The 27540-nt window shown below is 42.1% G+C and overlaps 2 protein-coding genes across 3 annotated transcripts; both read left to right on the top strand.

Annotated features, from left to right (window-relative positions):
• Positions 1 to 2863: 2863 nt before the first annotated feature.
• On the top strand, positions 2864 to 12206 carry LOC149306015 (dipeptidase 2-like). Its single transcript, XM_089539778.1, has 10 exons — positions 2864 to 2893; positions 3568 to 3694; positions 3898 to 4027; positions 4344 to 4485; positions 5487 to 5556; positions 6588 to 6764; positions 7845 to 7932; positions 9136 to 9211; positions 10717 to 10852; positions 11986 to 12206. Exons 1-10 carry the CDS (start codon positions 2868 to 2870, stop codon positions 12094 to 12096), a joined length of 1083 nt encoding a protein of 360 aa, XP_089395904.1. The 5' UTR covers positions 2864 to 2867; the 3' UTR covers positions 12097 to 12206.
• Positions 12207 to 13712: 1506 nt separating this feature from the next.
• LOC149306014 (dipeptidase 2-like) lies at positions 13713 to 27540 on the top strand. Of its 2 annotated transcripts, XM_089539657.1 has the most exons (12): positions 13713 to 13998; positions 14860 to 15013; positions 16164 to 16346; positions 18008 to 18134; positions 18249 to 18378; positions 19046 to 19193; positions 19779 to 19848; positions 21474 to 21650; positions 22719 to 22806; positions 22982 to 23057; positions 23782 to 23917; positions 24891 to 27540. In XM_089539657.1, the coding sequence occupies exons 2-12, from the start codon at positions 14997 to 14999 to the stop codon at positions 25068 to 25070; spliced, it is 1332 nt and encodes a 443-aa protein (XP_089395783.1). In that variant the 5' UTR covers positions 13713 to 13998; positions 14860 to 14996; the 3' UTR covers positions 25071 to 27540. The 2 variants fall into 2 exon arrangements, with proteins under 2 accessions (XP_089395783.1, XP_089395784.1); XM_089539658.1 differs by lacking the exon at positions 14860 to 15013.

Raw genomic sequence — 27540 nt, 5'->3', positions numbered from 1 at the left:
GAGCAGATTCAACCTGGGCTGGAGGATGCACTTCAAGTCCACACACGTGTCCATTGGACACAGATGCTCCTTTGAGAATGACACTGTTGTTTAGATGCCACCGCTATGTTTATCTCTTACTAGTCTAATTCAGGGAAGGGGGAAAGTGAAGAGTAGGAGAACTCTAAGCCCAGCTCTCAGTGCATGGTCTTGTCTAAAGCCCAAAGTCAGAAGAAGGACATAGTGTCACTCCCATCTGGAACAGGATCCAACCAATGTCATCCATCATTGCAATGTGTCTGCTTTCTTCCCACATGTAAAGAAAAACACACCGAGATCTCATTTATAGCAAGTTCTGGTATGACTCTGATCTCCACCTCCACCCCAGTCTTATCACAAAGGCTTTGCTATTGTTGTTGGGTGGCTTCAAGTGGTTTCTGTCTTAATCCTACCATGGACTTTTCTTGGCAAGATTTGTTCAGAGGAGGTTTGCCATGGCCATCCTTTGACCCATCCCAAAATTCACAGGAGAGAAAAATGGGAGGAAAGAATGTGAACGAAGTGGGATATGTAACAATAATGGTTAACGTTTTGTGCAGTGAGCAGAGGTCCAGTCTCATAGGGTTCATCGGAGGAGAAAAGGGAACCATGGCTAATACCCTGCATTCCTTGAAGAAAAGGCAGGAGGACGATGCAATTTAATGATCAACTTATGTGGTTATAAGGATGGGAGATCTTTCAGTTTTGCTTTCTCCTTCCTTCAGGTTTCTTTTAAAGGCTCAAAAATTGTTTCCATCCCAAATATCCAATTTGCAGGGGGAAGGATCATAAAACCACAATTATAGGGGATGTGCATGTTGCCAAGAGGATGGGAATGATACATGCATAAATATGCCAACTACACATGTCATAGTTCTATGGGTACAGTTTTGCATGGACCTGAAAAAGAGGCCTTGTGTTTAAATCTAAAGAAACAATCAAAACTTAGAATAGGAAAGGAAAAAGAAAAAGAAAGAACTTTGCTCAGTTCTAAGAATTCTCTTCTGTACGATCATCACAATTTGAAGAAGACATTCTGAATTTCCAGATCTTTAAATAAAAGCTGTTTTTTGGAACTGTTCTTTGATTAAATAAGCTCCTACTAACCGCAGATGTTTTAGTTGAGAGGTTTTCTAGTATCGCTTCAAAACATAATGTGACCCAAGACACATGCTTGAGATAAGATAACATTTCGAACAGCTCACGCTGAACTTACAGGCAGCCCAATATTGAAAAGGGAATGGAACAGGAGGTGGCAGGCGCTCATTTGCTAACTGATGTTGTAAACTACTCAGTTTAATTTCTTTGAGCTGGAGATGGAAAAGCCTGAGTAATGCAATGAGAAGAGTAGCCTCATTCATCACCTGTTCTTGAAAGAGGTGAAAGCTTGCCCTAGGTCAGTCAATGGAGGAGAAAGACATACTTCAATAGTACTTCAATAGCAGTAGAGAAGGGCTGAGAGCCAGTGTAGTGTAGTGGTTTGAGCATTGGACTAGGGCTGACCAGAGTTTGAATCCCAGCTCAGCCATGGAAACCCACTTGGTGACCTTGGGCGAGTCACACACTCTCAGTCGCAGAGATGGCAATAACAAACCCCCTCTAAAGAATCATGCCAAGAAAACCCCTTGATAAAGTCCCCTTAGAGTCATCATAAGTCAAAAGAAGGGGCAAAAGATTGATGTACTGGAGAGTTAAATCAATATTACAGCCACCACTGGACAGACTGAACTTCAGTATTGTGCACTCCTAAAATGGACGAATGCTATTTCTTTATTGTTCAGATCCTCTCCCTGCCAAACTCTAGGGTTGCTTTTTGGTATGTCAAGCAATATCATGATTCATCCCCAGATAATGGCTGGATCCTCTTAGTGATTTACAATGGGGTAAGTCCAAACTACATAGTTGCATTTCCCTCTTCTTACCATTGCATAAGTTGGAATTCTGTTGCAATCATACAATGGCCAGAAGACCAACTCTCCCAAATCCGTGTTGTGAGAAGCTGAGTCCACTCCTCTTAACATGGAATTCTATATTTTCAATGTCTCAAAATTTTGTGGATTGTAGCAAAATTGTATTTTGGGGCAGGAATCTTCTTTGAGGCAATGGCTTTATTTTCACTGCAGTGTGGCTGTGGAGGTCCTGCACTGCATCAATTCTGCTGTGTCTTAGCAGCCGACTTGGCTGTTTCCTGACTTCATGAGGCTATCTTGATGCCAATTCAGCTGGGATTGTCTGGTCCATGGTCTCTCAGTGAAAAAATCATGGCTCAGTGTGGATGAGAACATGGATCTCCCTCCAAGAAATCATCTAATATTGTACCCATAATATTGCACCTAATAATTGCACATCCTTTCCTCCCACATCTCTCTACCGTGAACTCTGAGATGTGTAGCATTTGTGCTAAAACCGGAGTGGGGGCGAAGATCAGAGTCATTCCAGAAGGGACTTGCCGAACTTGCTATAAATGAGATCTCGGAGTCTTTTCTTGCTCCGTGGGAAGAAAGGACAGCCAGTGATGGATGAGATCAGCTGGGTCCCATTCCAGGTGGGAGAGGCATATCCTTCTTCTTCAGAAGCCAACTTTGGGCTGTTCATTGAGGAGGGTCCCTATGCAGACTTAGGCCCCCGGCCCGTTTCCCCCTTCCTGAATTAACCTAAGAAGAGGAAAACCCAACAGTTGTGCCTAAATAACAGTGTCATGCACAAATGAGGGTTTCTAGCCAATGGCCATGTGTGCAAATCCGAAGTGTGTCCTCCTTCCAAAGCTGCTCCTACTGAAGACGTTGCTCCTGTTTTGTGACATTTGGGACTCCAGAGCCGATGACCACAGCCAATGGGCTCTTGATATCATGAGAGAATCCCCCTTAATTGATGGGTAGGTAGGACCTCTTTCTCTGCTTTCTTCTCACCAAAAGGGTCCTTCTGCACTGTGCATTTATAACACTTTAATTCCACTTTAATTGGCATGGCAACATCCTTTGGAACCCTTTGCAGTTGGGGAAGGCTATGTAGGCATCTCAGGGATTGCCAAGGTGGTTAAGGTGGAATCATAGTAGTTTTTTGTGGGTTTTTTGGGCTCTGTGACCATGTTCTAGAAGTGTTTGTTCCTGACATTTCGCCAGCATCTGTGGCTGGCATCTCTGAAGATGCATCTCTGAAGATGCCAGCCACAGATGCTGGCGAAACGGCTAAATATCTCACAAAGCTACAAATCCCAGAATTCCAAAGCATTGACCCACAGCAGTTAAAGCAGTGTCAAACTGTATTAATTCTGCAGTGCAGATGCAGCTCAGGAATATTCAGAGATGGTTTCTCTGTACCTTCTTCAGAAATATAGCCTACAGCATTTGGTGGTCCCCCTTCTAAGTACCTGCCAGGCTTGACACAGCTTAGATTTGAATAATAGAAGGGATTTGGTATTAGATGGGATCGCTAGTGTAGTTAAGCATTCTGTGCTTCCATTCGATGAGATGCAACGTCTTCTAAGAGGATGAGGCCATAAGGAACAGGCCTCCTGGTGCTATAATGTGACTTCTTTTGACCTTACAGACACAATGGTCTGCCACTGAAGCTGAGATGGTTCTATCAAAACAAAATGAGTAAATTTAATTTAAAGACTCTTGACACCACACTTACCAACATTAAGAAGCTCCAGGATGGCCATGTTGGTGCTCAGGTACGTATCGTAGATCTGGAAAAGAGGAAACTTTGGAAACGCCGCTGAAATAATGCAGTTTAGCACCACTTTAACTGCCACGGCTCCATCCTACAAATCCTGAGATTCCATAGCGCTAGGGCACTTAAAGTGGTCTCAAATTCCCCCGTCTTACAAGACAGGACCAAATAAGCAGAAATTGTCTTTTTTTTTTTAAATTTCAGTTTTGGACTGTGGAATTCTACTGCGAGTCTCAGGACAAAGATATAGTGCGTTTAACTCTGGAACAGATTGACCTTGTGAAGCGAATGTGCAAAAGATACGATGAACTGGAATTGGTGACATCTTCAGAAGGTGAACTGAAAACCTTAAAAAATATATTCATATTCTCATATTTTTGGAGCACTGAGCTGGGGTCCAAAGGGGTATTTCTAGCATAGCAGGGAGTAGACAGCTCAATCCTTTCCCTCTATTATATTATGAATGAAAACTCCTCGCACAGTTCTACAATATTGGCAACCGAAGAAAATGGCAAAGTAGCATAAAGCTGTACTGTTTATGCCTCCATACGGACCGAACCAACATTTAGCAATCAGCCATCTAAGCCGCTCTTGTTCTGTTAACAAATGTGCTTTTTAACTCTAGATCTGTCTTATCTGTTTAAATTCAGGCCTAGCCAACAGTAAAAAGATAGCATGTTTAATCGGCATCGATGGTGGTCACTCTATCGACAGCAGTCTTGCAACATTGCGGATGTATTACGATCTAGGCGTCCGGTATTTGACGCTAACACCATACTGCAACACTCCTTGGTAACTAATACATGAGTATTTTCTTTGAGTTTTTGCCTTTTAAAGAAATGTTATGCTAGACTTAGTGGTCAGCACCAGTTAAAATGGATGGGACTGCACTGTCCCAGGGTAGCTCTGCCCACTTAATCCTCTGCCACCCCACTTTCTCAGCTGCTTTTAAGATGTCCCAGTTTCTTTCTTTGCTTCCCACTTTCCTCCTTCGTCCTTAGCTAATTCCAAATGAGTTCAAACTGCAAAAGTAACTTGTCATTTTTGGGAACCATACTCTTGTACTCTTGTGCTCAGCATATTTCTGCAGAATTCAAAGTGCAAAAATAGTTTGTACTTAATTGATTCATCCAGAGGTCTTGCCCTTCACAGTAGGTTTCTTTTCCCCTTCGCTTTTTGGGACTTTTCTAAACTTAGTACAGTCAGCCCTCCACATTTGTGGCTTTCACTTTTGCAGTTCATGGATTTGATGAATATGTTCTCTCTAGGAATCTCTAGGTCATCTATGGCCAACGTCCGCCAGATAGTGCACTGTAGGACCTAGGGATTTCTAGAGAGAACACTTCTCTCTACATTTGTAGGTCCTCCGGCACAATGCCATACTCAGCATCTGGTGGATGTTGACCCCAGAGTTGTGCTGGAAGATCTAGAGATTCCTAAAAAGATATTCTCTCAGGTAAAATAATAGTACTTTTTAAAATTGGCAGTCTTTCCACTTTCACAAGGGCCCTGTGTCCCTAACCCCAGTGAATGTGGGGGGCCCACTGTGGTTTCGCTGCTTAAAATAGTTTTGCATTGCCTTCCCTATTAATTCTGCTGTTCGTTTCTTGTCGCACCCTTTGGACCACATTCTGATCTTTCTCAGCCACAGTGTTCCAGTTTTCACCTGTGGCTATTGAAGGGTATGGGATAGTATGTACCTCTTCATGTACCAGTTAATTTAACAAGTGATCTGTTTTAATATTATAATAGTTTAATTCTATTTTAATGCTCTCCTTTGTATGGTTTGTTAGGGCAGAATCATCCGTGCCGGAGGAAGCTACTTTCTATCGCCACGTTAACGGATTGAAAGCATTTGGTAAAGTAAGAAAACAGACACTTGTCTTTACAACATTTGTCTCTAATTTTCTTCTCAGGAAGCCATCTTGTATCCTGTGGGAAAGAAAGTGTTTTCTTTAGTTCACAAATATTTTTATTTAGATAATCCGTCACACTAAATGTACAAAGTGTTACATTAACACCACCATCACCCCATTATAGCACTAACAACCTTGGACAATAAGACTTGTATAATGCAACTAGATTCGAAAGGAAAATTGAAAGAAAGACAATAGGAACAAAGGAGTGACAGAATCCACTTATTGATCCAAAATCAAGAGGAGAGCCACCTGGTTTCAAAAGTTTACATGAGACTTCAGGCAGTAATGACAGCAGAGCTTTGGTTGGCAACAGAGATCAATCACTATAAAAATCTTCAGCCATTTGTACACCATCCAGAATTTTACACTGAGCTATCCATTTCTCCACCTGAGAGTGCAACTCCACCACAAACCTCTCTGGCCAAGGTGGCTAAGGTTCCCCGAAACTGTCATGAAGCTAGCTGAACCTTTGCTCAATCCATTGCATCATAGGGATGTTAGAAAGTACCCTTGCCCTGGTAAATTGATTCCAGAAGGTCCGTCATTTTCACTATGAAAGCGGATCTTTTCATTATCCCCTTGTAATCGCTTCTTTTTTGGCATGATTATTGTCCCCACTAGCTTGCACCACTTCAAAATGCATGTCAATCATCTATGTGTCATAAGTGGCAGCCTAGGTAGCCCAGCTTGGGAACTAGATAGATAGATAGATAGATAGATAGATAGATAGATAGATAGATAGATAGATAGATAGTCATTAGTTTTTGCAGCTACTTGCCTCATTGATTGCAAGTAGGTTTGCATTTGCCTTGCTTTATTGTGACAGAAAACGATCAAAGTACGATTGGAACTGGTTTCAAAGGGGAAGGCAGTCCTATAAACCAAACAGCCATTCGCTTTAAATCATAGTGGGAATGAACTCCTTATTTCATCAGGAGCAAAAAGTGGTGAAGCTATCTGCCTCTTTTGTCCTAGGAAGTGGTGAAGGAAATGAATCGACTGGGGATGATAATAGACTTATCCCATACCTCCGAAGCAACTGCAATGAGTGTCCTCGCTATCTCCAAAGCACCGGTCATTTTCAGCCACTCAACGACAGCCGCATTCTGCCAAAACCCAAACAACATCCCTGATGATATTTTGCAACTTCTGGTAGGTATGTCATGTCTCTTAAAACAACAACAGCATGCAAAGAGGATAATAGCAGGAGATCAGTAAAATATACAATTAGTTGCTCCCAGTTGCAAAACCTGTTCCAGAAAATATGGTGCTTGGAACCAATTCACAGAGAGTTCAGGAAACCACAAAATCCTGGATTTTGCAGTCTTACGGGGTATTTAGTGGCAGTTAAAGTGGGTTCAAATGGCATTATTTCTACAGTGCAGATGCACCCATTGAAAGGTATGGAAACGGAAACGGCAAAACAGAATAGAAAGCAGGAAAGTGGTATGTACACAGAAGTACAGAGATGCATATGGATAAGTTTAACACTATTAAGGTGTTAAACACTGATGCATATGGATAAGTTTAACACTGCTTTAATATCATGGCTCCATCCTATGGAGTCCTGGGATTTGTAGTTTGGTGAGGCACTAGAACTCTGACAGAAAAGGAGAAATACCTCGCAAGATTACAAAATCCCAGAATTCCATAGCGTGGCAGTTAAAAGCGGTGTCAAACTGATTCTTCTTGCAGTTCAGATTAACCCAATGTTCCCTTGAAGCTGACATCAATAAAGGATGCATTCCAGTACAGATAAAGTAGTAAGATCTTCTGAACGTTGAAAAAAAGACGGTAAATATTTATCTTTCCGATCTTTGAGTCTTTAAGCAACAGTAAAAGCATGCAGGATCTGACAACATTGACCGTCAGTTAAATTCCAAAATGAAGGGGATATAATGTAAAACAACATGTTCATCTTACAAAAGAGAAAGATTTTTCTAATGCAATCATGGAGAGGGATCTCAGCTTTTTAAAAATAAATCTTTATTCAATTAAAAAAAATAGTTGGAGGGAACAGCCTTTTTCAAAACACAACCTTCCAGTTCTACACAATTCTCCCTGCATGACTGGTGTAAGTACTCTATAAATACTTTTTAAAATCTAAAATGTCTTTTAAGAGCAGGGTATTTATGGTTTAAAAGCCTTGAAATCACTCTTATCGCTGCTGATTGATCAGACGATGTTTGCAGGAACCGGTGAGCATTTTGCATGTCACATCCTATCTTTCAGAAGGAAAACAAGGGAATTGTGATGATTTCCTTCAACATCAAGTTCTTGGCCTGTGGCAGAGTTTCGGCTGGCGTTTCAGTTGTAGCAGGTATGTGAAATCCCACACTTTCTTTGGGGAAGGGGCAAGTAGAGGAAGATTAGGTTGGGCGTCCATAGTGTAGGCTTCTCACTTGTATTAGATCAGGTTTTCAGATGTTGAGCCTAATCTTAGACCTTCTAATCCCTGAACCTCTTCCGAGTAGAAAGGACAAGTTCCATCTTCCTTGGGCAGAACCTGGCTAGAACCTTCCTTCCTCCCTCATCCAATGCTCATTTCAGGATACATTTCAGTCATCATGTGTGGATTGACTTCCATCTGAGAAGCTTGCCTAGCATTAGATCTGTGGTTCTTTAGGTAGCAGGCAAATAACTTTTCCAAAGCATTCAAGAACATTTGTGGTGGTGGTGGTTGTATGCCTTCAAGTCATGTCCATCAGGTTTGGCAAGGAGGTCGGGCGTCAGACCAGGAGACACTATCGAAGGGTTATCCATGTTGTGAAAATAATCCAGGATGAATCCGGGTTATATCTCCATTGTTCGCACACAACACAAATGCACCCCATTAAGTTTTTGGTTGGGGCTGCCTCAAAAAACCCATTTAATCTGGGATAATCGATATTGGGCTTTTCCCATTTTAAAAAAAGATCTGCATCAATAGTAGTGTGAATAACCAATGTGAATAGACCTGAATAGACCCAGGATAAAGCGCTGCATACCAAAAAAACGGGGTTCCAAATGTATTTGCATCATCAGCTCCATCTTTATTCAAATGCTTGCACATGTGAGCAACTGAACTTACAAAGATGTGCATTGATACAAATGGATAAGGTTCCATAGTGTGAATAACAAATCGAGAATGCATGAGTGAGATGATTCGCATCATCATGCTAAAATAAACTATATCTGAATGACCCCTTAGTTAAGTATACTTAACTAGTAGTTCAATCAATCTGTATTCATGGTCAGTAGACCCATCAAGGCACACAATAACTTAAAATGTATAAATGGAGAGATTACATGTAAAATAAAACCAATATAATTCAGAAAATTAAGAATAAAATTAAGTTGCATTGCAACATTGGGGATTATTAACTAGCATCTTATGCAGGGTTCCAGTTGGAGATTTTAGCAATGTTTTCTCCATCCCAGCCTTTATCTACTGTATGCTCAGTTCTTTTCTCATGCTTTCAAAGACATATATGACTCTCTTACTCAGCCATATATTCACACAGTATAATCTCTTTTCCCTTAGATCACTATGACTACATCAAGAAGAAAATAGGCTCAGAACATTTAGGAATTGGCGCAGACTATGATGGAATCAATATGTGAGTTTATCTATATATTCATTTATTCGTTCATTACTTTCCAGCTTGTACCTAGAGCTAGGACACCAAGCAACTTAGGAACAAAATAAAAATTAAATAAAGATTGTAGTGAGGAAAAAACATATTCATGGGTGTATGTTCATTCACTTGTTGACTTATGGCAACCCCATGAATTTCATAGGGTTTTCTTAGGCAAGGAACACTCAGAAGTGATTTTGCCAGTTCCTTCATATGAAATATAGCCCACAGCACCTAGTATTCATTGGTGGTCTCCCATTCAAGTACCGTCCAGAGTTGATGATGCTTAGCATCCAAGTTCAAACAGGAATCTTGTGCCATTAAGATATTTAGGCCTGCAGAAACAAGACTGTGTGGCCTCCCTATAATAGACTGCATCTACACACCAGAATTAATGCAGTTTGACACCTCTTTAACAGCTGTGGCTCAGTGCTATGAAATTCTGGGATATGTCATTTTGTGAGATACTGCGCCTTCTTTGTTGGAGCTCTCTGATGCCACAACAAACTACAAGTCCCAGGATCCCATAGGCTGGAGCCATGACAGTTAAAGTGGCATCAAACTGTTTTAATTCTGCAGTATGGCAGCAGGTTTACTTCATATCACCAGGGCTTATCCATTTTGAAGTGTTTTAAAAGCAACTAAGACATAATTATGTTTGAAGGCAGAGAATGCCTTCATATAAATTATGGCTGTAACTTTGGGGTAGGCTTTGGAATTATAAATGCAATTAATTAGTCTTAAAGTAAATATTCCAGGATTGGAAGGTCCCCAGATTTTTCTCCTTCCGAGAAAGGAACCAGGGACAGACATCAACAGAGGCTTTGTCCACGACTGAATTTCTGTGGTAGGAAAAATCCCCACTTAACAAACTTGTAAGCTTACTGATTTATAGCTTATAAGGCTTTTAACTCCTTGGAGTTTTGCCAGCAAAATAAGGAAAACAAACTTTTCTTATCTGACATCCGAGCCTGGGAAAGTTCCTTTCTTTGGTCATCAGGATTTCTCAGCCAGCATGACCAGCTGTATCCATCATTCGCCAAAGATGCCAGCCACAGATGTTGGCGAAACATCAGGAATAAACTCTTCTAGAACATGGCCACATGGCCCGAAAAACCCACAAAAAACTATGGATGCCGGCCATGAAAACCTTCAACTTCTTTGGCATGGTTTTCCTTTTGTTCGTCCTTTACATCCTACATTACATGCCCTTAAGTTTTGCCCTTGACTTATCCAAGGGTCATATCAAAATCCATAATTTTGGCCTCAAAACCTGCCCTCGCCTTATACATGAGGCCGACCTATAGTCGAGTATATATGGGTACATATGTTTTCCCCTATGTGCATATTTTGAGTCCAAGTGCACATTTTAAAAAAAGAAAGAAGGAGAACAACTGCCCAGCAGTCAAACCCCTTCTCTTTGCGTTTACTGGAAGAGGAAGGCTTGGGTTTTGCAGTGGCTCACTTTGTGGCTTTCTTGCGGACAGACACCCCGTGGGCCTGGAAGACGTTTCCAAATATCCAGCCTTGATCAACGAGCTCCTGAAGCGAGGATGGAGTGAGAAAGAACTGAAGGGCATTTTGAGGGAGAATTTCCTCCGTGTTTTCCGGGAAGTGGAAAAAGTAAGTTTGAGGAAGGAAAACACCTTCAGCTGTGCAGGAGTATATCCATAGTAGACAGGACAGTTTGATACTGCTTGAACAACCATGGCACCATGAGCTGGAATGTATTGTTTCGTGCGGTACTTGGAATTATTTGTAGCCAGGCCATAGACTTCAGAATGGTGGGACACAACAGTGTCATTGCAGGGATAACGTGCTGTTATTGTGTGTTATGGTGTGTCTTGGATCCACTCACACACACACACACAGTGGTTTTTCAGTCCCAAAGCCCAAACATGCTGTAACAAAGGGCTGTTTTAGATGCTGTTTCAGGTCTAATCTGCCCTTTTTGGGCAGTCTGTTTCACCCCAAAGTGGGATCAAACTGCATTATTTCTACAGTGCAGATGCACCTGTTGAAAGGTTTGGGAAAAAGGAAAAGGCAAAACAGAACAGAAAGCAGGAAAGTGATATGTACATAGAAGTACATAGATGCATATGGATATGCAAAAACTTCTTTACCAAGCACTGACAAACCACAATGATGAGTTGCAAGAAAAATGAAAGCTGGAGGCAGAGCAAACCATTCTCTGGAGTACTGGGATTTATAGTTTGTTGTGGCACCAGAGCTCTCTGACAGAGAAGGCTAAATAGCTCATGAAATTCAGAATGCCTTAGCAATTGAGCCCCAGCAGTTAAAGCCGTGTCAAAACTGCATTATTTCTGCAGTGCAGATTAGACCTTAGAGGGCTCCCCACCGTGAAAGTAAAACATCAGAGAATAAAACACCAAAGAGCCAACTGGAAAGGAAACATCATCGCTTCCATTCATCCAAAATGGCAGCTCCAACAACATTGCGCAACACAGTGTGACCATTCTAGCTGACTCTTTGGTGGCCTTATTCTTTGATATTTTAGTTTCATGGTGGGGGGCCCTTTAAGGTTTAATCTGCATTGCAGAAATAACTGAAAATTGGGAGATAAGGCTGAAAACTGGGCTCCGGAGCTTGCCCACCTTGATATACAGCAAGGGTGCTTCAGACCAGCTGCAAACTGGGACAGACATCCAGCACAGATGTGCCCTTAAGTCATGCTTCCACTTCTACATAGCAATGGATCTTACTGTCAGTTTAACTCTGAATCTTAATTCTTCTAGGTGCGGGATGCAAGTATTTCCATAAAACCAAATGAAGAAGAAATCCCGCCAGAGATGGTAAAAAATCCTTGCCGCCTAGAGCTGAAGCCCCCTTCGGGAGGTGCTATTTGAGACCACCGTCTTCACTGGAACAGCCAAAAGGATGAATGTTTTATTATTGCTGTGCACCCATGGACATCACATTGAGCAAAGAGAACCACAATAGTAAAAATAAATCTACTGGCATACATAGAACATATCTGATCATCTTTGGAGGCCATAAAGTATAGGGTGGACATGTGTGGATGTATAGGGTGGATATGTCATGGGGTGAGATTGTTGCTATGTACCTTGAGGTCCTCACCATGGCATTACCTTTCCATGGCGGCTGCATTGCATGCCGTTATGAGGCTATACTGACGGCAGCAGTGCTGCTGGTATGGCCTCCCGTGTGAGATAGGATTTTGCCAGACTAAAGGGGCCAAACAGCTACTGGGCAGCAGCAGTATTGGTGTGTATGCATGTTTGTGACACTAGCACAAGATCTCTCAGAGACACGACAGTGGCACCATAGCCTAAGCTTGTTAGTATTGTGCAGAAGGCACTGTTAACCCCTTTTGAATATCTTCCATTATGACAACCCTACGATGAGACAATACTAAATGAAATAAGAGATAGTGCCAGAAGGTGACACTTCAAGGTTGGATGACACTCAATAAGCTTCTGGAGTACAACAGAAAACAACTACAAATAATGCTATGGCTCATGACGCAACTGGATTCAACACTGAAAGGATGTTCAGCTGTTCTCATAGAATCATGGAGTTCAAAGAGTCCAGCCCCCTTCTGCCATGCAGGAACTCACAGTCAAAGCACTCCCAAGAAATGGCCATCCAGCCTCTGTTTAAAAACCTCCAAAGGAGGAGACTCCACTAACTTCAAGGGAATGTGTTCCACTGTCAAACAGCTCTTCCTGTCAGGAAGTTCTTCCTAATGATTAAGTAGAATCTCTTTTCCTGTAGCTTGCATCCATAGTTGTGTGTCCTGTTCTCTGGAGCAGCAGAAAACAAGCTTGCTGACAGTAAAAGTGGTTCGACAAGGAAACACAGTCCATCGGACAGTGTGGAGTCTCCTTTGGAGATTTTTAAACAGAAGCTGGATGGCCATCTCTTGGGAATGTTTTGATTGTGAATTCCTTAATGACCGGAGGTTGAACTGGATGGCCCTTGAGGTCTCCTCCAGCTCTATGATTCACTAGAGCTGATTTCAACATTAAAGAGAGACTAAAACACATTTAACGCATCCTGCAAATTAAGTGGAAATGGTGACTAATTGCACAAATGATTATCATACACAGTTGTGCAAATAAAGTGATATTGGAAACGCATTGTCACTGAAATCACAAAAGTAAAAAGATGTGCATTAATGCTTCTTTGTGACCACTTTAGGTGTGGGTTTTGTGTGACGTGTGAAATTGTTACACGTAATTACGCAATTTTTCCAGGATATTCACAGGATAAACCCCCGATCTCCTTCATGTGATAAACTCCCTGGATTCTCTATCATTGATGGATGTGGCCAAACCCAGCCGTAGGCAGGGCCAGATCCCAAAGTAGGTGGGACTAGCCTTTTGCAATCTGGCTTTCTGATACCTCCTCCTCCTCCTCCTCCTCCTCCTCTCTTCATTGCACATCCAGGGAGGAACAGTCCCTTCTTGCCAAAGACCTGAACCTGCCAAGAGCTTTCCAAAGGAGATCTCAAGCTGCCAGCCTGACATTAGACTGGCCCCCAGGCCGCACTCTTATCATGTGTGCTAGCTGGCTGCGTTACTTCACCGCTTTGACTGAAAGGGGGAAGAGGAAAGAACCCGGCGTAAACTCAAATGTGTCAGAGATGATAATATTAAAGGGGCCAAGCAACACCCTCCTTAATCTTTTACAGTCATCTGTCACCATCTTGCACTGCCCCAGCAGAACTGCTCTGCCTTCAGCTTTTATTGTTGCTGCAACTCATCCTTGTGGTTTGCCAGTGCTTGGTAAGGAAGTTTTTGTTTCCTTCAGTATTGTGGGTTTCTTCTGGGAAAGGAAAAAAGTTGAGAGTGTTATATTTTTGGGGGGGTGGGAATAACAGAAGTGGGAATTCCTACATGAAAGACAGATGTAGGCAAGTTCCAAGCAATTGCATCGACTGAAAGCGGAGGATAAGTGGTGCGGATCGATAAAGACTAACAGGTTTTTTATGGCAGGAACTTTTGTGCAGATCAAAATTTTGCCCAGAATTTGCACTGTGCGGTTCTAAATTGCTAGGAAACTACAGGCAAGGCAAGCCCTGTATCATGAGATTATTGCACTCGTGACATTTAATTTATGGTTTTAGGGAGAAGGATGGCGGAGTGTTTCTTTTGCTTTGTTTTTGGAACTTGCCACATTTTTCAGCTCTCATAAAGAACTCAATAGAAATCATTTCAGATCTTTTAAAAAGTTGAACATGGGAGAAAGCAACTCACCGATTTGTCCATTTACTAGTGGTTTTGGAGTACTTAGCTCCTAAAATCCTTTGTGTTCAGCCCAGTGTATTCAATTATGTTTTAAGTGTTGACTGGGTGAGCATGTTCCAAGACATCTGTTACCTCTATATATATGTCAGGATGCCCCAAATAATTCATGGGACTGTATTTTGATGAGTGCAAAATTTCTCCTGGATTAAGTTTTCTTTGAAGAGTTACAGTTCTCCTGAATGGCTAGTTCACTATTATCAGGACACCATCTCACTGCAAATTTAAGGTTTTGGGGAGCTTCTTTCACATATGAAAAGGAATTGCACCCAAAACAAAACTGTATAGCTTCATAATGATGTTTGGTTGCCTTTTTGTTCATTGTTGTTATGTTCCTTCAAGTCATTTCCGACTTCTGGTGACTCTAAAGCAAACCTATCTCAGGGCTTTCTTGGCAAGATTTCTTCAGAAGAAACAAACACACCACTGACTCATTTTCGGATTGAATCCAACATTGAAGATATGGATTGGAATTCAATATGGATTTTACCTCTTCGTAAGTAGATTTAGGAGTTTATCACACAGGACGGATCCAGTGCAGAAACTTGATTTAAAGTGAAAAAGACCCCGCAAAAGTGGGTAGTTTTTCAGACAACATTGGCATCAATGAGAAATAATGTGACATTAATCCAAATGCAAAGTCAACAAAACTTGTTCCTTTTTACTTTCGGAAACTTCCCAAAAGTAAAAAGGAGTGTGTTTTGTCAACTTTGCATTCGGATTAATGTCGCGTTATTTCTCATTGACACCAACGCATTTGAAAAACAACTCGCAAAAGCTGATTTTTGAAATCCCGTTTCTGCACGGGATTTAATCAATTTGCCTCAGTGTGATAAAGTCCCTAATGTGTGCTAGGGAAAAAAATAAGCAGTTTCACAACAACCTTAAGGTTCCTGTGACATTATTATGTATAGGCATCTGTTGCACAATGGTGAGGTGTCTGATGGCATAAGGCACAATGGGCACAAATAAGCATCTGGGCACTTCCCAATGAACATCTGGACAATAACTAGGAAGCATCTGGTGCATATCAGAAGTGCAGAATGCACATCAAAAGTGCCCCCAAAACATCAGAAATGTCCAGTGCGCATCAGAAATGCCTAATATGCATCGGAACACTCTTGTCAGTGCCCTGATATGCATCTTTGCATATCTTTTCAGGGTTTTGCTGTGCCTCTGCAAGGTAGCTATGGATTTGTAAAATTATGCAGCACAGACTGTGATGGGATTTGGTGGCTTAGTGGTTAAAGACACCACTTCTGACAGTTGGAAGATTGGAAGGTTGGCAGTTTGAGGCCCGATTGCCGCATGATGCGGTCAGCTCCTGTCCCTAATCCCAGCTATTGCCAACCTAGCAGTTTGAAAGCATGCAAATGCAAGTAGATAAATAGGTACCACTTTGGAAGGTAACAGTGTTCGGTGTAGTCATGTTCGCCACATGACCACCTGAGTCATCTTTGGACAACGCTGGCTCTTCGGCTTAGAAATGGAGATGACCACTGTCCCTGACAGTCGGTTATGACTAGACATTCAAGGTAGTCAAGGGACTACCTTTACCTTTAATCTGTGATACAGAATCTCAGGCATTTTATTTCTGCAACCATGAGATGACAAGGTTCTTTTCTACTCTTCATTCCCTCCTTCAGTGGCAAATCGATATCCTTCATACATCTCCATTCGATAAACATGTTTGTGGACTCCATGAGGGATAACCTGAGGATGCTTTTGTGGCTTCTGTTCCTCCTTGCTGACATTTTGGGATCCAGAGGGGATGCAGACTTGAGAAAGAAAGCACTTGAGCTCATGAAGCGAGCCCCGTTAATTGACGGGTAAGTGAAAAATCTCCTTTTCATATCCATGAAGTGTGCCGTATGCTGACATGTTCAGATTTAATAAATCGGGTTGATTCTAATTGTTAGAATTTGCAGCGAGACCGTCAAGCCTCACAAGGCTTGTCCAGTAAGCTCTGGATTACAGTGTTTGCGACTGTTGAGTACCAGAACATATCTCCTTGTTTTCTAAGGAAATAAATGATCCCCTCCCCAGTGCTTACAGTTGTTATTGTTAATTGCCATTAAAAGGCACATCTTCTTCCAAAAGTAACTCTACTGAAATTAATTAAATTCTCATCCATCCTTAGGAGACAAATCTGTCAGTATCTGACATTTTTCTGGCATCCGAGTTTTGCAAAATGTGATACATTCTCATAAAGACAGATAAAACACCAGGGTGCTGGAAAAGATGCTTTTATTCTTGCAATAGCCCAATCTGTTTCAGCCTAATAATATTTAATGGCCTTCTTATATTCCTAGGCCTAAATGCATTAGGGTAATTTGCATAATAAAATCGTCTTTTCCAACTCCCCAAGACTTTCATCTGTTCTCTCCATCTCTTCTGTTGGGTATTATCAGTCCTATTTGTTTTTTGGTTCTGGTTTTACATTCTAATAAAGGACAGTAAAGAAATTCCCATAGCTTGCAGTCCTTTCTAGGATTTAGTGACTCTGATAGTTGTATTTAGTACATGTACTTGACTATTATTGCGTTCTTGTCTAAAAATATATGCAGTTCTGCAGCCAGCAAACTTACAAAAAAAAAAGACTCCAAATAAATCATGACTGCAGATGTACAAACTATGCAGAAACATGTGCCAAAACATTATCAAGAAACTCATTGTACATGACTCATTTCTAGTCTGGAGGGGGAAAAAGAATTTTGAAGAATTGTTTATGCCTTAAAGAAATATTCATGATGATTAAAGCAATAGTACAGAGAATCCAGGGCTCCCGGGATCAAAACACCATGATTTTGTTTTAATTAACAGGGATAATATTGTCATCAGCAAACCCCTCCAGCAAATCCCCTCTGAGTTCAGCTTCAATCCTCACATTAATTGGGATGGACAACAATAGATTTTCACAGCATCTCTGAGTTGTTATGCTATCTGTGTTGTCTTTGGAAGTATTTTGAGGTCACTTGGTCTTGAATGGGCAATTAAGGCCTATTAGCTTTACAAAATACCTGTTCCTGGAAGAGAAGAAAACAGCCACAACTGATTTCTTGTTATGGATCACCACGACTATCTCTAGTTTTGGGCTCTCCTTAATAGGGTTGCCATGTTTTCGAAACAGCAATGAGGGACACTCAGGATTTATGACATGCGAGACTATTCCTACGTGACTGTCCCCTTTCCACACCATGCAGATTTCAGGGCTCATGGGTCCAGCTCAAGAACAGGGAATTTGTAAACTAAGAGTAAAGGTTTCCATCTTCATTATTTGTCATCACATCACTGTACCACTGGATGTTAAGGAAGAGTAACAGGGGCGATCCGCCAAGAGCTCAGGCCATACTGTGGCAAGCAAGGCACATCATAACTAACATGCTCACATTAGGTCCTCTTTCGCCTACTGCCATACTGAACCGTAGACACACACATGTCTGTCAGTGGGCCTCCAAAGTTGTCAATGTCCTGTATTCTTATCATTTAGACACAATGACTTGCCGCTGAAGCTGAGATGGTGGTACCAAAACAAGCTGAGCCAAGCTAACTTGAGGACACTCAACACCACAGCCACCAACATTGGGAAGCTCCAGGCTGGCCATGTTGGTGCTCAAGTAGGTGACAGATCAGACCCTGCGCCATTTTATCCATCCCTATTTCTATGTGTGCCAATAGAATATGTACTACCAACACCCAGTGTTTAACATTAATGTTGTCCTCCTTTTCAGTTTTGGTCAGTGTATGTTCTCTGCAGTGCCCAGAACAAAGATGCTGTGCGCTTGACATTGGAGCAGATTGACCTGGTCAAGCGGATGTGCAGAGCCTATGAAGAATTTGAGCTTGTGACATCTTCGCAAGGTAACATGTTGTTCCTTTTAACAATAAAATAAACATCAGGAGAAGAAAGTGTATATTCTGCTTCTGAGACTGAGCACCAACAGAATTTAAAGGCACCTCCTGGTCTGGGTTTCAAAAGCTGAGGCTGGTCTCAGAAATTCATGGAGAATAATCTGGGACAGAGTTATTAGTACTCCCCTCCAAGTACTAAGTAGGGCTGACCCTGCTTAGCTTCTCAGATGAGACAGGATCTGGGGCCTTCAAGCCATTTGGGGTTTAGGCTCTTGGTTGTTTTTGTGTGCCTTCAGAGTTGTTTCTAATTTATGGGGACTCTAAGGTGAACATTTCAGAGGAGCTTTTTTTGGCGTCTTCAGATGGGGTTTGTCATTGAGGATGAGAGAGAGTGTGACCTGCCCAGGCTCACCCAAGTGGCTTTCTATGGCCAAGTGGAGATTCAAATCCGGGTCTTTCCAGAGTTCTAGAACAAGACTCCAACCACTACACCCCATTGGTTCTAGGCTCTTAGTTAGAGGTAGGGACATTATAGGATATAAGGCCCATGTGGAAAGACCCTGATCTCATGCTGTAAATGGGCCCGCAGTTGCAGAACAGCTCATGCTGCAGGAAAGTTGCTCAATGTTAATGTGCCTTTTTCCACTTTAAATCTTTCTTTGTCTTTACAATCCAGGCATTGCTGATATGGATAGCAAAAAGATAGCATGTCTGATAGGCATCGAAGGAGGGCACTCCATTGACAGCAGTCTGGCAGCTCTGAGGATGTTTTATGAGCTGGGTGTTCGCTACATGTCGCTGACACACACCTGCAACACTCCCTGGTAAGCCATGAGTATGCATTGCTTTGAACAAACTACATCTTGCAAACTTTGCAGAAATAATCCAGCTTGACACCACTTTAACTGCCATGGCTCCATGCTATGGACTTCTGGGACTGGTAGTTTATTGTGGAACCAGAGCTCTCTGACAGAGAAGGCTCTGTATTTCCAGGTGAGACCCAGTTCTTCCATTCTGCTTAAGGCAGTTTCTTGGCATGCTGAGCAAGGCAAGAACCTAGTCCTGAGCTTGCTTTTCCCCCTTCTTCCTTCCAAGCCCTTTTCCTTTTCTGTTATGACTTTTAGATTCTAAGGCCATATAGGCTCTATCTCATTCCTTATCTTTATAACCAACTCTGAGAACCTTTTTGGCTGAAGAGCAGCAGAAAATGCTTCAAATGACTGCCCTGGGTATCTTGAAGGAAAGTGGACTCAAAATTCGATGAACAATTATCTTCTGAATGTTACGATGTGTGCATTTTACCAATGTTGTTCTGTTTTAGACTTTGGATAATCCCACGACAGGCATATGGTCCTTTTTAAACATCGCTCAACTTCAATCAGTTCAGCTACACTTATGTTTTGTTGCAGGGCAGAAACATCATCCAAGGAACTTCACAGTTTTTACCCCAAAACTAAGGGCCTGAGCAGTTTTGGCAAAGTAAGAGAAAATGTTGTTTGACATTTAGTTAATGACTTCATAATGACCTTCTGAGAGCTCTGTTGGCAAAGGTAGCTTTTCCAGGGGGACATGATGGGTCTATCTTGGTGACACTTATCCATTAACACTTTATTCCCAAAGCATTAAAGTACAGTCATTATCTCTTGTTTTTCAATGAACTCGGCATGTGATAAAACTCTCTTGTCCCAGAACTGGGTGTAGTTCCAGGCCTCTCCAAGGGTTCTTTCAGTGCCAGACGATGATGCTTGTTATGGCTACAACCTGAGCTTTATTGATGGTAAATGATGCAGCAGATGGCACACAGCAGAGAAGCATCTCAGTCCTTCCACTGATAGCACCCAGCATCCCCTCATTGCTGATGGTAGAACTGGGCTCCCAAACATATTCTACCCAGACATATCCTTCACCTGGCAAGGAAATCAAATCTGTATCGCTGGATATATAGGGCACTTGAGGTGGGATGGACTTGCCTCCTTCTTCACCCCAGGTTGTGTGAATAGAAGATAGACTCTTAAGGATTCTATAGTGCCAAAGCAAAAAAAGCTTCCCAATAGGATCAGGCAAAAGCAAACTGCTGCAGCCTCTCCTAGCTTTTGTGTTCGTTCTCGCGAATATCTTTTGTCATCTTGGCCACACTCTGATGTTGCTTGACCCCAACTGTCCCACTTTTCATCTGAGAAATGTCAGAGGATATGGGCTCCCTGCAGTGTGTATAATAATAATAATAATAATAATAATAATAATAATAAATTTATAGCCCGCCCAATCACAAAGAATCCAGGCGGCTTACAACAATAAAAATAAAGAGAATAAAATAAAATACAAAAAATAAATACAATACAATAAAATTAAAGAGGGCGAAGTGAGTACATTCACAGTTAGGCCTGATGGAAATTGGGCCTCTCTTTTTCATTCCCTCCCAGGTCTGATGGTGATGTCATGGAGGGAGGGCTCTTCTTCTTGAGGCAAGGATTTTATTTTAATTAATTTTAATTTAATTCTCATTAAATTTAAGAGAAGAATTGGTGGACAGAGTGACGTAAGTCACAGTAAATGGGGAGTGGAACTAGGTAGGGAAGGCCTTCCGGAAGAGATCCGTCTTAAGAGCCTTCTTGAAGTCTGTAAGAGTAGAAATGTCGCGGATCTCCTTCGGCAGGTCATTCCATAGCTTTGGAGCTGCAATGGTAAAGGCCCTCTGGGTGACTGAAGTTAGCCTAGATTTTATTGGCTGAAGTAGATTCTTCCCCGAGGACCTTAGAGTGCGGGACGGACAGTATGGAAGTAGGCAATCTCTTAAGTGTTCTGGATGTTTGTGCTTTAGTAGAACAAGGGACAAGAGCCAGTGTGGTGTAATGGTCTGAGCAGGGTGTGAATCCCCATTCGAATCCCCACTGGAGACCAGGGTTCGAATCCCACTCAGGCACGGAGACCTTAGAGAAGTCACTCACTCTCTCTCAGCCTCAGAGGGAGTCAATGGCAAACCCTCTCTGAACAAATCGTGCCTCGAAAACCCCATGTTAAGTTCACTTAGGGCTTTCATAAGTCATTTTGAAGGCACACAACAACAGAGCAAGCGACAATAACATCTTTCTGTATCGTGCCAGGAAGTGGTGAAGGAGATGAATCGACTCGGGATGATGATAGATCTATCTCACACATCGGACACAACAGCAAGGGCAGCTCTTAAATTCTCCAAAGCACCAGTCATTTTCAGCCATTCCTCAGCCTTCTCGGTTTGCAACCATTCAAGGAATGTCCCAGATGACATTCTGGAAGACCTGGTGAGTGAAAGATATCTTTCTTAGCTGCAGAAAGCATGTGTTAAAGCAGTTGTGGGCAACCCTCAGATGGTACACGGGTTCTAGGAAGCCATTGTGGGCTGCCCCTCTCCATGGGGCTGAATGTGTTGCCATGCCACTGAATTTTGGCTGTGTGGTGGCAACCAAAACGGACCATGATTTCATATGGAAACGAGGTATGTGGGGATGATGCTTCTGGGAAACCTCTAGGACCATGATTCCCAACCTCTTCAGCTCCCGGAAGCCTCAACCATCTTGCCTAACACAATAACATCCAAACAATGATATCTTTATTGGTCTGCTCTATGGCCAACCCCTAGGTGCATCTTGGCTAATGGTTTGGGACTCTGGGAGCTGAACACCACTTTGACACCACTTTAATAGCCATGACTCCATCCTACAGAATCCTGGGATTTGTAGTTCGGTGAGGCACCGGCACACTTTGGCAGAGGAGGCTAAAATGTTGCAAAACTACAAATGCCAGGATTACACAGGATGGAGCTACAGCACTTAAAATCGCGTCAAACTGCATTATTTCTACTGTGTAGACACACCTTGTATTGTAGGTCCTACTTTTAGACAGTGGTAGCTGGTGATTTCCATGTCCAAGGGCTATGAACCTACTCAGGGTTTTAGTCTAAATTTCAGCCTGAACTTTACAGGAATTAACCAACCTATCCAAAGCAAACCCTATTTCAAATAGGTTCAACATTTTGAATAGCTCCTTACAATTTCACACAAAACCCCAGAATGCAGCCATGGGAAACCGCTGTTTGCAGATTCTTTCGACAGCTAACTTTAAACATTTGGAACGACAGTTTAAGCATCCAAAGAATAAGAATAATGTAGCCTGCTGTGTCAATGTCTTCTCATACCAAAATCTACTTTGTTTCTGCACTCCCTCTAGTTTCTCTGTGGGGTTTTCTTCACAAATTGTTATATATTATAAACTTATTTTACTGTTCATGTTATCCAAAGTAGCCGTGCCACTTTCAATGGACTCAGATGGCCTTTATCTCACGTGTTTCATTTGCTTTTCCTTTATTTTAGAAAAACAATAATGGGATCATAATGGTGACCTTCCCAACCAAGTTTTTGGCCTGCGGTAGCCAAAGAGTTAGCATTTCCACCGTTGCAGGTATGGATTATTTTTACATATTGCATGATTTACATAAATAGGAAACACTTGGAACAAACACAACAAGGGCTTGGTGTATTTATATGTTAGGCTTTTAAAAGGGCATTATCTCTTTTTCCTTGTCATCTCATTCTCTTTCTTTCTCATTTGCAATTAAAAAAACCCAAACACATAGATCACTTGGACCACATAAAGAAGGTTGCAGGTTCAGCTTCAGTAGGAATTGGCGGTGACTACGAAGGAGAAAATAGGTTAGTAAACTCTTTCCTGCCCCGCCAACATTTCCTATACGTCTGCTATTCAAGGCAAAGCACAAATTAAGTAAATGAATACCAATACAAATTATGTAGCATATGGACGCACCTGAAAATAGCATCCATGGAGGATTCTGTTTGACCATAATTGGTCAAAACCAAGGATATAATAAAGAGGTGGGGATGAGGGTGCTGACTTCCTAATAATGTTCTCAGAAATGCTCTGCAGCGGGTAAAATGCTTGAGATGAGGTGCACATTTTCTTGCAACAAGTTTCAAGAGGTGTGGAAATTGCAGCAAGTCAAGGCCAGCAAAAGATTTCTTTCCATCCCTGGCATGAAATGGACTTATTTAGTCACACCATGAGGACATCATGAAGACCCGAAGAAACAGAGGATTGCTTATGAGAATAATCACATCTCACACCAAAGGGGACTTGAGGATTCAACTGGGATTATACATATGATCACAATGTGGGGGGGAAATAACTTGGTGAAATACATAATTAAATACGAGCAAAACTCCCCAGCTGGACTTGCGCTGGAGTTTTGATCCAGCGCAAGAAAGTTGTAAATTTCCCCTGATGAATGAATTCAACATGGATTAAATTCTGCACGCCAACTTCTTGTGTCAAACCCTTCTATGACCCTTTCCTTTTTCTAGCTGAAATAGATTTTACTTGACATGCCTTGGTGCCATTCTCGGATTTCTTTGCTTACAGATTCCCAGCGGGACTGGAGGATGTTTCTAAATATCCAGCCTTGATCGAGGAGCTGCTAAGGAGAAACTGGACCGAGAAAGAACTGAAAGGTGTTTTGAGAGAGAACTTCCTCCGCGTTTTCCAAGAAGTGGAAAAGGTAAGGTTAAAACAGTGAAACATTTTGAGACATGTTAGGTTCTCTGAAGATGCTTCTAGAACATGGCCACAGAGCCCGAAAAACCCACAGACAACTATAGATGCCGGCCATGAAAGCCTTCGACTTTCACATGTTAGGTTTGTTTGTTTTCAGATATGAGTGTGTCCGCACGCATGCCTTCACATCGCCTGGTCGATTCATGGTGTCCCCGTGAATTTCATAGGACCAGAGATTATATAATTCCATAAATTTGCATGAGTGTTCAGGGTGTTTTGTTTTGTTTTGTGTCGTTCTTTAAGTTTAGCATGTCCAGTTTATTTGCAGTATTCCAAAAACTTCCTAGACACTATAACTTCAAGCCTCTGGCAAAAATAAGTTTGTATTCCAGCAATGTCCCCAATTCCCCAGCAATTATAGAGAATTACTGCCAACACAACAACAACAACATGTCTCCTAGAAGGTACAAAGGCCAAACCTTAATTTTTTGGATGTTTTCCTGGGTTGTTTTCCTCTTAATCAAAAAGTTGCATTTCATGAGATCGGGGGAAAGGGTGAGAGAGGCATCAGCTTCAAGTCTTGATTTCTCCAAGGAATCTTAAGTACTGCAAGAAGAACATACAATTATTCATTGTTGAATCTGATGAAAGAACCATTGAGGCCTGTCTTTTGGTTCCAACAGCAGCCACCAGATCTAGAACAAAATGTTGCAAAGCAGTCTTCCAGTTAAGGTTCCAGCTAATCTGCAAACTGTCTCCAAACAAGACAAGGTCCTTATGGTCAAGGGTCCTAACCTGGGTTTGGAGATGTGTCAGACCAGTCCTGGATGGAGTTATACTCCCTCTGAAAGACTGTGGGGTTGCTTTTGGATCCATCTTTCAGTTAGTCTCAAAGGTGCAACAAGCTCTCTCTACGTGCTGATTCTACAGACTAACACAGCTACATCTTTGATTTAGAATTGGATTTGATCTTGTAGGTGCGGAATGAGAGCCTGTCAATGAACGCAAGTGAAGTGGAAATAGCTCCGGAAGAAGTCAAGCACGCCTGCCGCATAGAACTGAGGCCCCCGTCTCACCCGATTTCCTATGGATTACTTTTGAGGAACCAGCTAAGCAACCTCATACTTACAGCTGCCATGTATGCCATGCTACACTGAAACAGAGAACGCTAGCCCTGCCTGGAGACTTGTCTAATCGGAAGCGTTAAATGCAAGGCAACCAGATGCCTCTGAAGGGGTGGAAAAAAAGACTGAGGCTTGTTTGTTTTTTTTGGAAAGAGATTGCCCCGGGAGCTTTAATTTCCATCCATTCACCATCTACCTAATAAACCACACATGCATCTGCACATGATCCTAAGCATATCAACTTGGATGTGAGTCATGCAGAGGCAACCCATGCAAACAAATGGTAACCCACCAAACACTGCTATTCTCTGTAGGGAAGGGGGAATAGCTATCTGAGGAAGTCCAGGAGGAGCAGATCCAACCCTAAACCTTGTGGGTCCTCAAACCTTCTGCAACTGATGCTATTTGCAACCACTGCTATCTGACTAGTTGCGTGCTTTCTATCTGCTCAACCTATACCAACATAAATCGACATTATATCACAGAAGGCCTTGTTGATCTTCAACGCTCTCTGCAAACAAGTGCACACGCCTAAATCTTGCTTCTAGGGTTGCCTCCTCCTTTGTGGAAGTAGCAATATAAAAAACTGGAGTCGCTGAGAGGGGAAGATGAGGTTTGGGTATTGTAAGTGTCCCTGAATGAGGTTGTAATAAAATAGTCGTGTGGGGATTATGCAGCTGGATTACATCTCGGCCCATTAGCGGCTGGATAGATATGAAACAGGAGGGGTGAAGAGGACAGGCTTACGGGGGAAAGTTGATTTTTTGAATCATGGACAAATATGACTCAGCCACATTTTGAAGAATGGATAATGGCCCTGGCGAACCTGAAATTGCGCAAGCGGCTTGTGATTATCAGGCACAATGTGGCAAAGTATAGCCAGGTCTATAGATGCTTGGCTGAAAATTGAAAGTGTGCGACTCTTTCTTTGCTGCAGTTTCATTGGCTTCTTCTAAGCCGATTCTGAATTCCATTCAAAGCAGAGCACAGAGACATTAGCTTTGGAAACATTAAGTCCCAGAATCCCAAAGCCTTCATGGCCACAATGCATGAGAGCTGCAGTGTAATCTGTATGCTCCAACTGTCCCAATTTGGCAGGGACAGACCCTCTGTCGTACTACTTTTTCAGCATTAAAATGTCCCAGTTTCTCTCCCTTCTTTCCCCCTTGGTCCTCGGCTCACTTCGATTGCTCCAAACATGGGCCTGTTACAGACTGCCAAAATAAAGCTGCTTCAGGTCTCTTTGGAGGTATGCTGTTTTAATGATGCATGCATCCAAAGAATCCGGAAGCTGCACTCCAGTGCTTAGGAATGGAGTGTGGCTTTGGGGCGACCTCCGGACTCTTAGGACCCATGCATCATTTAAATAGCATACCTCCAAAGAGACCCAAAGCAGCTTTATTTTGGCAGTCTGTAACAGGCCTGAGTTTAAGGGGCAAATATAGTTCACACTCATCAGGGGCTATCCAGACAATGAAAATAATCCAGGATGAATCTGGGTTGAATCTCCATTGTTCACACATTCCCAAATGCACCCAAATAAATTTAATCCAAAATAATCAATATCAGGGTTTTCCCCGAGATTTTTTTCAAATATCCGTGTTTTTGGTAGTGTGAAGAACCAATGGGATAAAACTTTGCCTGCCTTGAACATGTTCCAAATGCATTCTCTTCGTCAAATGCTTGCACATGTGAGCAACCAAACTCCCAGAAATGTGCATCAATAGTGCAAATAACAAACCTGGAATGCATGAGTGAGACGATTCGCATTGTTGCGTCTGAATGACCCTTCAGTTATCTCAGCCAAGGAAGAGGAGAAGTGGGGCTGAATCTTCCCATTTCCTGTAGGCTCAGGCAAAAGCAAACTGCATCAGCCTCTCCTAGCTTTTGTGTTCCTCCTCATTATTAACTCTTGGTATCTTGGATACACTCTGATGTTGCTTGGTAACATGTGTCCTGGTGAAATGCTGGAAGATGTATAGAAGCCTAAAGAAGAATGCAAAAAGCCCTTTGTGTGAGTCTGCCCAAACATTACAGTCATGCGTATAGCATAGCTGCTTTTCCCAGGTATGGGCCACAGCAAATCTGCAATATTTGAGAACCCACTCCCTATGGAGGCTCATCTTAGCTCCACGCTGGTGTCTCTTCGCCACTACCTTTATGTCGTTCCCTTCTGCCAGTTGATCTTTATGTACATTTGGGTATTGCTGTGTTCAAATGTTGCTTTTTGTGGTTTTGTATTGCGAATTAGCCCATAGGTGGGATTACAACTCCCATCACCCCTCACATCATAGTTGCTCATATTGGCTGGGGCTGATAGGATTTGTAGCCCAACACATCTGCAGGGCTGCATTGTTTCGGCTTTTTCTACTGCTGTTTATATTTAGTGCTTTGATGACTATGGTTTTTTTTTTTAAGATGTTTGTTGATTTATATCTATTTTTCATTTGCTGCCTGGGGCACTTACATACCGTCGCACAATAAAATATTTGCAAGAAATGAA

This window comes from Sceloporus occidentalis, unplaced genomic scaffold (genome assembly GCF_023333645.1).
Source record: "Sceloporus occidentalis isolate IW3139 unplaced genomic scaffold, rSceOcc1.0.p SCAF_10, whole genome shotgun sequence".
Classification (NCBI taxonomy): Eukaryota; Metazoa; Chordata; class Lepidosauria; order Squamata; family Phrynosomatidae; genus Sceloporus; species Sceloporus occidentalis.
The sequence above is the reverse complement of the archived record's forward strand: the minus strand, read 5'-3'. Positions and strand labels throughout refer to the sequence as shown.